This window comes from Callionymus lyra, chromosome 2 (assembly GCF_982586985.1).
Source record: "Callionymus lyra chromosome 2, fCalLyr1.hap1.1, whole genome shotgun sequence".
Classification (NCBI taxonomy): Eukaryota; Metazoa; Chordata; class Actinopteri; order Syngnathiformes; family Callionymidae; genus Callionymus; species Callionymus lyra.
Window position 1 is genome coordinate 30,561,624 of NC_141819.1, and position 14,372 is coordinate 30,575,995.

At 38.1% G+C, this 14,372-nt stretch overlaps 1 protein-coding gene across 1 annotated transcript; it reads left to right on the plus strand.

Moving 5' to 3' along the window:
- The first annotated feature begins 4,591 nt into the window (after positions 1-4,591).
- On the plus strand, positions 4,592-7,902 carry gorab (golgin, rab6-interacting). The gene is made up of 5 exons (XM_087782937.1): positions 4,592-4,807; positions 4,868-5,177; positions 5,532-5,633; positions 6,181-6,321; positions 6,844-7,902. The coding sequence occupies exons 1-5, from the start codon at positions 4,753-4,755 to the stop codon at positions 7,340-7,342; spliced, it is 1,107 nt and encodes a 368-aa protein (XP_087639063.1). The 5' UTR covers positions 4,592-4,752; the 3' UTR covers positions 7,343-7,902.
- Positions 7,903-14,372: the final 6,470 nt, after the last annotated feature.

Here is a 14,372-nt window from a genome sequence, read left to right on the forward strand (position 1 = left end):
ACAAGAGGATGATGTTTGTCTCTTCCTGACAGGCATGAGTCTTTATGAGCTCTGATTATGTTGCACTAGGACCCGGTCCAAGATCACTGGATGTCTTGAAGTCAGTGCAGGTCCGTGAGTTCAACTCTTGACGAGAGTCTTCTTGACACCAGCTTCACTCAGAGTTCCCTCAACTGTCTTCTCCTAGAGGAGAGCATGTTCTACTCTGTGATGTGTAGCGGTTGATCATAGGTGTAAATGTGGACTGAAGGTAGTGTGTGTTTATATCTTTTGAGTGTGTATTTATTAGGAGTGTTGGATGCAATCAATGCACTGATGTATCGCAATGGTTTTTTTTTTTAACATTTTTTCATCATCATTCTTCTATGGTTAATATTTCAAAGCATGTCCTGATTTACAATGAAAATCATTTAAAGCATTTTGTGTTGCAATTAAACCTCAGCAGCAGTCATTTCATCCTGAAGAACTTTTTTTGCGTGAGTTTGCTTGTATACTCGTGTAGAACTTCGATCGGTGAGGGCCCGGAAAGTCTTTGAGAGTTACCTGATCAAAACGGCTGCAGATGTGGACGAGGAGGTCAGGGACGAAAATTAAGAACAAATTCAGAACAGCGGGAGAAGGAGGGAGGCACCGAAGGGTCAACCTGACCTCAGTTCAAATTTTAAACAGCAATTAGAGGGTCCAACTTGTTTCAGGCTGGAGACCACGACAGAGACCTGACCCCCTCCCCCCCCCCCTACAATCATCCTCAATTTCTGTTCTGGTTCTGATTCAGTCGTTTGTTTTTGCAGTTCTGACGAGGAAGTTCTGCTGCTGAACTGAACAACTCAACAAGGATTGAAGAAAACAGAATAATAAACAAACACAAACATGAGATTAAAATGCACTCACAGACAAAGTCAATGATTATCTTGTACTTTCATGCCCACTGACTAACTCAATCCAGCACTGACTCACACAACAAACACTAACAATGTTGCAGATTTTCTGCTTAATATACAAATTACTTACTGACTTACATAAACATTCTCTTCCAGCAGTGACGTGTTCGTACAGTCGCGCCCTGTGACGTGTGTGTGTGTCTGTCATCTTTGACTCATCAGACTACATCAAAGTACTTCCCTCTTCCGATGGACTGCAGTTGAACCGTGTCACGCTCATCATCATCCTCGTCATCTTCAGTCCCTCATCGAACTTGAACGCATCGACATGTCATTTTGGTAACAAGCCAATCCCCCCCAACCCACCCCAAGGCCACTCGGTAACGCCTCTTGACCATCTGGCCTCCATGCCTCCTCGCGTGTCTCCATCGCACCGGCGATTTACGTCCTCCTGAGGTGTCTCACGTTTTAACCCACACATAATTGCCCCCCAGATGCAGGAAAGATGTGGAGGCCACGTTTTATTGGTCGTCAAGTCGAGGTCAGTCTTCGACGACGCTCGTCCACGAGGCTGGAGAGAAGCCACTAATTAAAGACATGAAACACCGAGTCACAGACGAAGCAGGTCGTTTCTCCTTCACCTTTAACAAGTGCATAAATGACATGAGAAAATTGGGTCTTTGACAAAACATGTTTTTCAAGTTTAGGCGGCTCAATAAGGCTCTTCTGTAACACTTCCAGGGTGTTGTTTGAAGTCTGTTGTCATGTTAAGTGGGCAGTGGATTAATTGTTTTTTTGTGGGGAATTTGTTGAATTAAAAAAACAAACATTTTTCGTTGATTTTCAAGTATAGGTTTGACGGCACAAAAGTGTACAGCAATCACCATTTTCATATACAACAAATAAGAATTTGCCATCAGAGTCCCAAGACGCTAGAAACATAGCTTTGTACAAAATAAAATAAACAACATTTTCTTTTTTTTATACTTGGGAACATTAGTCACAACAAATTCAAGACAGCTCGAAGAAAATTAAGAAAAATCCTGCTCAAACAAAAAGGTCTTCAGATGTTTCTTGAAGGAGTGAGGAGAATCCATCAAACAGAGAGGGAGAGGAAGATCGTTCCAAAGCTTAGGAGCAACAGTCTGGAACGATTTCTCTCCTCTAGTCCAGAAGCGTGTTCAGGAACTATCAGTGGATTCTGATCCACAGACCTCAGAGCCCGAGCTGGGGTGTAAGGCTGGATCAGATCACTGATGTAAGGAGGAGTCTGACCATGAATAGATCTGAAAGTAAGAACCAGAATTTTAAAATTGATCCTGAAAGAAACTGGCAGCCAATGCAGTTTTAAGGATCAGGGGAATGTGAGTTCTTCTACCAGAGCCGGTCATAATTCTTGCATCAGAGTTTTGTATTAACTGCAGATGAGACAGCTCCTTCTTGTTTGGACACCAAAATTAACTGTTACAATAGTTTAAACAAGAAGACACAAACGCATAGATTATAAGCCCTAGATCGTGTTGTGACACACATACAAGTAATATAAAGAAAAAAAAAGAAAATAATAGATAAAGGTATATTAATATCTGTCCATTAGTCTTTCCATTTCCATCCTGTAGTAGAAATGTTCTAAAATATTCCAAAATATTCTTCTTTTTTTATGTCATAATTTGTTGATTTACCAAAAAGATTGTGTTTATCGATGGAGAGTTTTGCCGTTTGTTAGCAATCCTTTGTGTTTCTTTCGGTTTTTGTCTATACATACTGTTCTTGCTACTTATACTATGTTTGTGAGCATTTTAATATTTTTGAAGATGTTTATGTTTTGTTTAGCTGTTATTTGGAGGAGAGGCTCAACATAGAACCGCTGCTGCTCCAACAGTAACGTGTGGAGGAAGCTCTTATCAGGATGTCTCCTGTTCTAGCTTCTGTGACCAGAGGAAGATAAATGACTCACTTTTTCATTGTGTGTCATGTGTGTCTTTGTTTCATAGTTTTACCACAAGTATTTTTTGCTAACGTGTTTGTTAATTTATTGCTATATATTTTTTAAGTTTTAATGTGTTACTCTCATTTATTATTCATTTATTGCATAGGTAATTTGTGAGTTGTGTGTGTTGCCATTTGTTTGTTTAGCCATGTGCAGCACGTTTGGTAATATGATGATTCCTATTTGGTATTTGAACGTTTATTTTCTCTTGCGGGGAACAGAAATGTGAAAATTCAATTAGCTAACTCGCTCAGACCAGTTTGTTTATCTTGAATCCTTAATTTTCACACAGCTTTCACACAACATGGGTCTTTAATTAACCTCTGACCCCTGCGACCCCAACAGCAGCCAGTCCTTCAAAAGCGCCGTCGGAGCGAGCGGATGATGGATGAGGAGAATTATGAGGAAACCGAATCAACATATTCCAGGAAGTCGACGCCCCTAAAGGTTTTCTCTCCATTTGCTTACGCTGTTGTGATCTGTAGTGAGATCATGGAGGATTGTGAGTGAGAGATGGAGTGATGTGAAGAAGAGAGAGCAGGAATGGTGGAACAGTTTTTAATACACAACATTGTCCCATCAACCCTTAATGTGTCTCATAATCCAGATGCGAGCATCAAACATACACACACTGGGAGGTAGAGATCTTGATGAACACATCTCGCCAGCACAACACATCAGGTGATAAACAGAAAACAAGGAGACACTTGGAAGACACTTAAAACTTGCCCAGTCATCCACAGAGAGGCGCCTAGCATATTATCCTCCAAATTCCTGTTCTCGCTTCTGGGTGTGTAATCATGAAGTTTCCACTTAAAACGTTATCTGACGTTTAAATGTATTGATTAGAGATACTAAAAAAAATCAAGATCTTAACGTGAAAATGAATGCACTCTATTACAAAAATGTTTTCTCCATTTTTTTTTTTTAGATACAAAATACACAGTAATGTTAACCAATATGCCAGGAGTAAATATAGTTATACACACACAATTAGGAAAAAATCATAAAATAAAATAAAAGGTTTTGGAATTGAGATTATTACATTCTTGCCATTAATAGCTCAGATGGTAGAGTGGTTGCCAGTCCAAAAGGTTGCAGGTTCAATCCCAGCTCCAGACAAGCTTGTGTCGTTGTGTCCCTGAGCAAGACACTTTACCCTGATTGCTCCTGATGGTAGACTTGGCGCAGGTGTGCAGCCTACTCCCATCAGTATGTGTGAATGGCTGTCAAAAGCACTACCGAATTTCCCCTCGCGGGACTAATAAGGGATTCTAAAAAAAAAAAAAAAATCTTCCACCAACACGCTCAACAAAGTGCATTTTTACAAAGACAATTTTACATTTTTAGGTGTTTGTTGCTCCTGCCCCGGCGACCGGAACACAGTACAAGCAGAGGAAAAAGAAACAAAAAAAGTTTTTCTTATTTATTTTATAGATCTTTTAATTTAGTTAATTTGACATGATTTGCTGTTTTTATTTGTTTTAAAACGAAATTGAACATTCTAAGAAACCGGCGAAACTGCTCAGACCTATGAGCTCAGCCTGAATAAATACAATATTATTCCGGATAATATGAACTTATAAAAATAATTTCATCAGTCGGCGTTTGGTTAAAAAAAATAACACTGTTTTCTTTAGATATCTAATAAATATTTTTCAGATTTTTCTGTTTGTTTTAGTTGATTTTTGAAACAGGCGGTGTCGGGGGCGGCTCCTTTGGGGTCCTTGACGTGGCAATGGTAAACAAAGATGGCGACTGAGATTGAGAATGAAACTTTCCAAACTTTACGATGAAGTTTTAAGTGTCTTTTTTATACTTTTTAAATTATTATTTCTGACAACATCGCTTGACTGATAGCATCGCTTTACTGTAATCACAATGAGCAGCTGGGCCGGGTTTTCTGACGAGGAACTGCGGAGGTTGCAGCAGAAAGGTGAGTTTAACCTGTCGCTCAAATCAGATTATCGTCGACATTCCATCTGAAATCCTACAGACTCCGCGGCGGGTCGGGGTAGAAAACCAGCTCAGGCGGGTCGGAACCGGCAGCAGTTACAGCGAGAAAGAGCATTGCAGCTGTCGGCTCAGAAGAACTCGGTCTCTCCTGGGCTTCCTCTGGAGCAGCAGCTAGCCAAGCCACCCCCGAAGGTTGCGTGTCAGCCAGCCGCCGAACCGGCGACACCGGCTGTAGCAGGAGACGACAAGCCCAAGGCCTGTGAGGGGAGTCTGTCAGAATGTCTCCATCAAGCCGCGGAAGAGAGGACGAACTCGGAGGTGAAGGAATTGGAGAAGAAAGAGGTGGAACTGTTAGTATGAATTTGTCTTCTAAACTTTTGATACCAGTCAGTATCATAAAATGTACTAATTTTTCAAAGATCCACAGCATCGTTTTATGTTAAGCTTGTTTGTTAATCAAGTTTTACAAAAATGCTTCTACCATCAAAAATGACCAAGTTCCAAACATTTACATCGTTTATATACTACAAGACACCATCATGGTGTTTTTAAAAGGTCTGTGCTTTTGTTGAGCAACCTTCACCTCTAAATGTGTCCCTTTAAATCTGAACTTCTCACAGACACCACATAACCTTGAAAGCAACAACAAAACTCCATTGACAGCCTGAAAAGAAGCCTGATATGGTTTGTGGTTCTTTGAACAGGCGGGAGAAGACTCGTCTGGAGCAGCTGCAGCAGGAGCAGAAGATAATGGAGGAAAGGAATCGACAGAAGAAAGCGCTGCTTACCAAGACCATAGCTGAGAAGTAAGCGAACACAACATGGTGTGTGAAATAGTCAAAAGCAAATTTTTTAGAGCAAATTTAATTTTTCCTCTTTCTTACAACCATTGTTAATACATTTTTTTTTTATCTTCGAGACCTTTCTTGATGTGGTCACTGATGAGTTTCTGTCACAGATTTTTTCCCAAACAATCGGAATGAGAACAGAGACAAGTGTTAGAATAACAAACATAGACAGAATCCGGTTATTACCACCAGCAAGGAGTGGTGGCGCTTTTCACGGCTCGTCCCAAACCACTGAAGAACCTCTCTCCTTGCTGGCTTTTTATTCCATATTTGAGATGACAACACACTTTAATACAAACAGTTTATTCATTTGTTGCTGGACGCAGCCAGCAAAGACCGGTTTTCTGTATGAGTCAGTGAGTGCAGCGTCATCTCCTGCACGCTGAGTTCAGCTCCCTTATCTTGCTGAAGGTCACTGTATCTTACTTATCTTAACACTCAGGCACCTCCACCTGTGTCATCACACATCGACACGCAGACTCAGCGGCTGATATTTCTGTCTCAGGTCCAAACAGACTCAGGCTGAAGCTGTGAAGCTGAAGAGGATCCAGAAGGAACTGCAGGCTCTGGACGACATGGTGTCCAATGACATCGGCATCCTGAGAGGACGAATCGAGGAGGCCAGCTGGGACTACACTGCTGCCAGGTACAGTACCACTGCTCTGCTCTGAGTCACTCACAGTCATCCATGCTGCCTTAGTCCACAAGGTATCCACGACATAGTTCATCCATGACAACACTCTTCCAGATACCTTCGTTTACAACAGTGGTGGGCAATTACTTTTCCCTAGGGGCCACTATCAAATCAATCAAAAATAAAATAACAATTAAACAATAAAAATTATTAAACAAAGTCATAAAATGATGCAAAATATGCTTAAACTATTTCATGTATATTTTTTTTATTACATTTAAAAGCATATTTTTTCCTTTTTTGAGGGCCAATAAATTCTCCCAGAAATTACAAGAGCATAAGACAAAACCCTCTAGTGATATTTAGAGACTGTTAATGAATAATATAATAAATAGAAACAGAAGTCTTAGTTTTTATACATGGTCTTTGATCTCAGGGACAACATGAAGTCAAAGTTAGTCTTGTTACTTCGGCTAGATTTTAAAATTTCATCATCAAATTCAAATCCTAATCCTCCTCTTTATCCGTGTCCAGGAAGCGCTATGAGAAGGCAGAGACCGAGTATGTGACGGCAAAACTGGACCTGCACAAGAAGACGGAAGTGAAGGAGCAGCTGACGGAGCATCTCTGCGCCATCATCCAGCAGAACGAGCTGAGAAAGGCTCACAAGCTGGAGGAGCTGATGAAGCAGCTGCATCTGCTGGGGGGAGAGGAGGAGGCGGAGGAGGGAACAAGGCAGGAGGAGATGAGACAGCAGGAGACGGGGAAGGAGAAGACGAGACAGGAGGAGGAAAGGGGGACACAAGAGGAGGAAAGGGGGACACAAGAGGAGGAAAAGGGAACACAGGCTGAGGTGCAGAGGGTTTGCGAGGCGAGCAGCAGCGAGGAACAGCAGATGAACAATCACAGCGACGTGCTGGACAGTCAAAGTGTGGCAACTGGAGACGTGAAACTAAAAGAGGAAGTTAAAAGGGAAGAAAGCGGGAGGACGGCAGAGAACGATCACCAGAGTGAAGGAGGCTCCTCTTTGTGACGCTCGATATTGAACCTTGTTTCTTACACTAACCTATGAATCTCGCCACTGCAAGACAAAACCAGTGTGAACTCTTTTTCTTATACTTTTATATATATGTGGTGATGGTGGCGACCACCAGGGGGCTCTCTACAGCAGACTTGTTTGGAATTATTTATACTTTTCAGATTTGGTGAACCTCTTAAACCGATACAGCGAAAGCGTGATTCTCGAAAAGGTTGAATAAGAAAATAAACTTGAGTCAATGGAGGAAATTTAAAGGTTTTTAGAAGCATCTTTGCTTCTTTCACATCAGAATCATCAGAACCAGAACTGAAAAATGAACTTTTGATTGTTGTTGTTTTTTACGTTTTGATTTTTACCCTTGGAATGAAAAGAAAAAAATCAGTAAAAACCGAATCAACAGATCATTTCAATTAAAATCTTTGCACATTAATATTCTATCAATAATGAATCTAAAGACGTTTTGTTTTACTGTATTTTTAAAAGGCAATGTTTTTCAGTTCACAAATGTTATACATTTTTCATCTTTTTTAAAATTATATTAAAACATCACATTAACAAAGCTGTCCCCGAAGGTTCTCATTCATCCAAGTCATGGTCATCCAAGTGGTTCAAAGGCGAGTCAACTGGATCTCTACTTGGTCCAATTCACAAAGCTGTTCTCCATCTAATAACATATTTTCATAACTGATTTAAATATGCTTTCGTAGTTTTCATTTTTATCTGTACAACGTAAGGAATTTCATGTACTAAACATGCTTTTATTTCTACTGGTGATCTTACTCCCATCAGTATGTGTGAATGGCTGTCATAGCGCTTTGTGACCCTGGTCTAGAAAGGCGCTATTTAAATAGACATTATTATTATTCTTCACTCTCTTTTCATCCTTCACTTCCTTCCAACACCTCTTTAGTCGCAATATTATACCTTATCTTCCTCTTCATTTTCCTCCTCTCTGTCCATCTTTTTCACTCACTCTACTCCTGTCTTCCACTCATCTCTTGTATATTCTACCTCCCTCTATGTCTCCTTTTCCCTTTCTCCTCTGCCCTTTTTCTCTTCCTTCTCTCTCGCTCTTCCTTGACTCGCTCTATTCTTCCCTTTTCCTCTTATTCTTCCTTCAGCCACTCTCTTTCTCCTCCTCATCCTTCACCAACTTTCATCCTCTTTCATAAACATTTGTAAAATAATTAACGAACAATTTACAGCGACTCAGTGAATTAAAGGAAATAAATTCTATTTAAAGATGAAATCGTAACAAACTAGGGTTTAAAGCGAAATATAATAAAGTTTTGTATTTTTAACTTGATACAACTGTTAATCTGTGAAGTTTGTGAAAATACATTTCTGTGTGTTTGTTTTTTTGTGCGTCCGTTATTCTGTAAGGCGGATTTCGTGTCACTTGGTGTGTGACTGTATTATTGTGTGTGTGTGTCTTTTAGACAACATGTTTACTACATTTTATAACTTTCAATGAAGCAGAGAGTGGTTGTAAATAACCGTGTTTGTGTACATGTTTTGTAATATTTGCGTTTGTGTTGTTTAGTTTATTTATACGAGTTGCGGGCGTCCGTGAGCGCAAGTTCGTGCGTCTTTTTTTTTTTTTTTCTTTTTTTTTGTCCGCTGCCGTGTCCACGTTTTTTAATTTTTCTCAAACATCTGGAAGGTGAGGTTATCAGCTGAGGGCGCAGCAAGAAGAAGAACGTGCATGGTTGGTGATTTTATTTATTATATTGCATTGTATTGTTATATTGTTAATTTTCATTTTAAATTACTCTGAAAAGTGTGTTCATGGTGTTTCATGTAATAGAAAATATACTCAAAATGCAAATATTAGAATCATTAAAGGAAATGAACATGTATAAAAAATGTATGTACTGTATATTATTTATCATTGTAATTCATATTTAAACTCGAGACATGACGACATATAATTGAACGCGTATGCGTGCGTGCGTGTGTTTATGAGACGTCTTGGGTTTCTGCTGCCGTATAAGTCTGCTTCTGATTACACACACACGCGCGCGCACACACACATTTTTACAGCAATAAAAATCTTAATTATGTGAGGAGAAATGTGACACCGATTTGTTTCTCTTAGATCCCTTCTTATGTATAGAAAACGTTGGTGCGCAATTTAGTTTTTTTCTGATTTCGTAACAATTTTAAGAACACATGTATTTGTCGTCTTGCATTTTTATTCAGCGGGCTGTGTTGAGAATGACCACGATCTCTTTTTTTTTTTTTTTTCAAAAATGAGGCCTTGTAAATTAGTTGTATATTTACTAATCTAGACTAAAGAGGTGATTCCTCTCGTCGATATGAGTACTTTTAAGCATACACCAAAAAAAATACAGTCATCATTTTTTGTTCGTTAGTTCGTGACTTTCATTTACATTTGGCACACAGTGTTAGTTTTGAAAACAAATACTATATTCAACAAACGTTTCAAAGTTCCGATCAGATCGGTTTGGAATATATTAAATCTAAATAGTCAAATTAATTAATAGAGTCTAACAAAATGTGAATACTTGAATGAATGAATTGAATTGAATGTATTCAGTAATTCAATAATAATTTAAAATGTCTTTTTAAAAAAAATCTGAATTCTTAAATGAATGTTGCCACATTTGGAGGAAAGGAATTCACCAGATGAAACATAAAATTAAAACTTTTTTTTTTTTTATTGATAAAAATCTGACTGACGTTATCAGCGAACAACGTTTTTGTATCAACAAACCTTCAACAACCTGGTTTACAATATCTTTATTGAGACTTTTGCGGTTAATTTATGATGAACTTCAGGATTTGTTGACGCAAGTTGAAAAAGCGAGAAGAATATAAGAGGAAATAAAACAGAAAAAATGAATTTATTTAATCGTGTATTAGTTAAACGTATATCATAGGTTGTAAGGAGTTTAGAATATGTTCATTGTGGTATACCTAGCTACCTTACCTTTTATTTAATCGTGTGTCTATTAATTATCTTTTTTATAAAATGTGTTTAAAGAATAAAAAGCCCAGATGAATGAAGTTCACAGTTGTTTAACATGTAATTTCCTTTTTAGAGTTAAGTGTTTAATTTGTTTTACACAAAGCCGACTGGCGTCAAAATTAAAATAACAAAACATTTTAAATTAATGAAAAAAATGCATCCTCTGATATATTGTATTTTTGTATATAAAAAGCGGATAATACATTTTTCAGACAGTAAATATATTAAAAGGTAAATTACTTGAATGTTGTTTTATTACAATTATTAATGAAAATGATTGACTTTTAGAAACAATGATTATTTATTAATGTACTAGTTTAAAAAGACAGCAAGGGGCAGAAATAGAACATCGGAATGATATTTCAAATGACTAACATTCAAAGCAACAACAATCAGAAGATTCTAAATCTGTTGTGTGTTTATTAACTGCGTGGTTCTGACAAGTTAATAATGATCCGTGTCGCTGCGGGTCAGAACCAGAACCAGCAGCCGCATGTTTCTCTTTACAAACTAATCGACAGTTTAAACAAAAGCAGATTCTCACGAGTGTCGGCGCTTTCCGCCTCATATGAGCTCGTTTCAGAGCCGTTACATTATGACCACTGCTGGACCTCGTGCTCTGCTGGTGCTGGAGGTAAACACGGGTTGTTTCCTAATGAAGTTTTCTGACGTCATCGTCAGAAACAAGGTGTTACCTGAGCCCGAACAGAGCGCGAGAGCCTAGCCAAACGACAACTGCAATTGAATGATGGTGTGACGTCATGAATCGTGGTCACACAGTCAGATCCGACTTTGAATGTAGCTGCTAGCATGCTATCCGGAAAATGCTAAATTCAAGACACGGAAATGTTAGCAAAACACGGTTGGACGTTACAAATGAGAATATCTTGCTTTTCAGAGGATTTTAGGCGAATGAGAAAGATGAGAGCAAGTGAAAAAACAAGTAAATGCGGAATATTTCTTGACAGTAGCTACTAGCATGCTATCTGGAGGATGCTAACATCAAGGATGAACGCTCATGTCAGCAGAATGCTAACGTAAAGGTAAGTGGCTCATCGACAAAACTATCTTAAAAGAGTAAAGTTGACCATAAGCAACTATTCCACATGAAAAGTATAGAGTTGTTTTCAATATTTTTTCAAGTGATTTATTTTTATTTTTACCATTTCTGTACAACTTTTGCATCATGAAACTTTTCAAACTTGTTTCGTCTTTTTTATTAAATAGGACTACTAGTACTATATATACTATTGACGTTGTATAAAACCAATATCATTTTAATGTGGTGTGTGTCTGTGTGAGTTGTTTTTCTAATAGTAATTTGGTCATTTATTCAAGTGTTTGTCACTTCTTGTTGTGGTTGCTAATTGCACACTAGCCTCATGCTAGCGTGTTGGAGCGTTGGTATCTGGTGTGCAGGTGTTTTTTTCTTGTGTTTCTTAACATGTCATTTTGTCTATTTAGATTTTCAATATAACATAAAAAAATGTATATTTCTGAATAGTCTGCTCATTCAGTGCAATAGCTGGTTCAAACTGCAGAATCGTTGTTTTTACTGACGTAGTACGATGAAAAGGGTTTACATTAAAAATAAAAATGAAGGTTAAAACTTCATTGTTTGAGCTATCTATGTGTTTGTTAGCTAGTTTGGTACATAATGTGTCTAGGGCAGGGGTGGCCAACCCGGTCCTCAAAGAGCCACAGTGGGTGCAGGTTTTTCTTCCAACCGATCACGAAGACACCCTTCCACCCATCAGGTGTCTTAGGAGTGTAACCAGTTGACTATCAGTCTGGTGTTGCTTATTTCAGCTTTAACCTCATTGGTTCAACTGTGCATGCTTGATCGGTTGGAACAAAAACCTGCAGCCACTGTGGCTCTTTGAGGATCGGGTTGCCCACCCCTGCTCTAGGGGGTTGCCACCGTACTGATGACTATGCACTCAAGAGAGTTTTTACTTTTTGACTGTGCAATGGAAGCTCATATTAAGTGTATCATTAAGGGACTCTCCATGAACATGAAACATTTCCATGAGTCTTAAATGCCGGCAACTCAATACGTCACGCTTTGCAGTTACATTTGCTTATTATTATTATTATTATTATTACTTTGTATTAGAAAACAAAACTTCAGAATAACATTTTTGATGCATTTTTTAATAATTAACTACTGAGAATATTTTTATGAATTCATTTTTACTCAACCAGTATATATAATATATGTATAGTTGATTGCAAACAGAGAAAATCACTGTCTTTCGTGGTTTAGAGGGTTTATGCTATATTATAAATAGAAATGATCCCAGTCCAGCCAATTTGGTCATGTTCCTCCTGAAGCTTGCGCCACATCAAAATCACCATGTTCTTTCTTTTGCTCGTATAAATCTTTCTCACATGCAAAATTGTATATTAAAAAAATCACTTAGTGTTCAATTTTAAAGTTAAAAATTCCACTTTGAACCAATGTATTTGTAAATATTAGATTTTATTTAGCACAGAGCATCAGACAGATTCTATGAGTAAACATTTTATATTCTCCCTGCATTCAAACAGTGCTATTTAGCCTTGGCTAGTAACAAACATGAAGCTATCTTGGCTGTTTTTAGCCCTTATATTTGTGGATTGTTTATAAACCTTCCTCTGCTGGTATTTGATTCTGTTGAGAATACACAGAACAGAGAGAGAATAACTTTTTCTAATATGTGAACCCGCGATCAAAACAACATAACACAAGCATTAAAGAGACTTGCTAAATTAGTTAACAGGTTTTCTCTTCTTGACATAAAACAGAGTTGTAGGGACCGTGTTTTCCTGCTGATATCAAACTATTCTGGTTTCCACAACAACTTCGTATCTGAGAATTCCCACTGCGGTGGCTGCAATCAAATGCAGCACAGCGAGCGTCGTGTGGCTGCACAGGAAGTGAGGAGTCAACCAAGAGGTCATTTACTCTTAATTGGGGAAATAAAAGACGACAGAGGGGGGCGCAATCAGCACCGGGGGTCAGCGGCGGCGGCAGCGAGGCGGCTGGCAGGGAGGGTGACCCGCCCCTCTCCCCGTTCATAAACAGAGGTGGAGCTCCAGAGAAATCATGTGACTCACAGATGAGCGGAAGCAAGGAAATGTCAGGATGGTGGATATATGAGGATGCTTATCGTGCAATTGAAAAACAAAGTTTTTAATACATTTTCTCAAGTAAAAGTGAGAGTGTCACAACAAAACAGTCATTTTTCTTAAAATGAAAATTGATCCGCAACCAAAAACTTAACCGCTAACGGCCCCTCATGTCTCACTTCTAACTTCTTTACCTCAGAAATTTGTCCAAAAATGATTGCGCCATAATTTCGATCGCACAGTTTTCAATCCAACATTTATACATTTTCGCCTTATTTGTTTGTTTTCATTTACACTTTTGACTTCTTAAGTTTGCCCTGAGTTCAACTTTATTCTCAAGGTTTTAACCTTCTGCTCTCAAATAATCTACTTTTTAAAAACAAGTTCAAATCTTTATATAGTAAATCTGATCCATTTTTTTTTTTAAATTCAGAATTTGACTTTTTAAACCTTATAATCTGGCTTGTATGTTGTTCTTCCTACTTTAGTCTTAACTTAGTCACTTATGACTTCTCTACATTACCACACTACCAAATGTTGACACTTCATCATTTTCGTTCTTCACCATTTCAATGATTTATCGTTAAACCCTTCAAGATGTTTATTCATAGTATTACTACTTCTTCACCTCCCGTTTAAATACTTTGCCAAAAACTGACATTTTATCCAATGATGTTTAACTTTTAGTTAGAAATATAAAGTCTGATCTATCGGTTCTTTATGCTCCATTTTAAATAATTTTGAAGACCAATATACTATAACTTTTATCCATCACCTAATACTTCTATATATTCGTTTATTTTACTCAAAAATACCTTTTAAGGTGTCATTTTGCTGTAGTCATGACACTAAGTATTTTTGGTACATGTGTCAATCATTTCAGCTTTTATTTGAGACTGACGCAGATGTCAATCTTGACTC

Bases quoted from the DNA above. Each gene is read 5' to 3' on its own strand.
- gorab (XM_087782937.1), top strand. From the start codon at position 4,753: ATGAGCAGCTGGGCCGGGTTTTCTGACGAGGAACTGCGGAGGTTGCAG. The intron at 4,808-4,867 runs GTGAGTTTAACC...GAAATCCTACAG, and splicing joins GCGGAGGTTGCAGCAGAAAG to ACTCCGCGGCGGGTCGGGGT. The intron at 5,634-6,180 runs GTAAGCGAACAC...TTTCTGTCTCAG, and splicing joins ACCAAGACCATAGCTGAGAA to GTCCAAACAGACTCAGGCTG.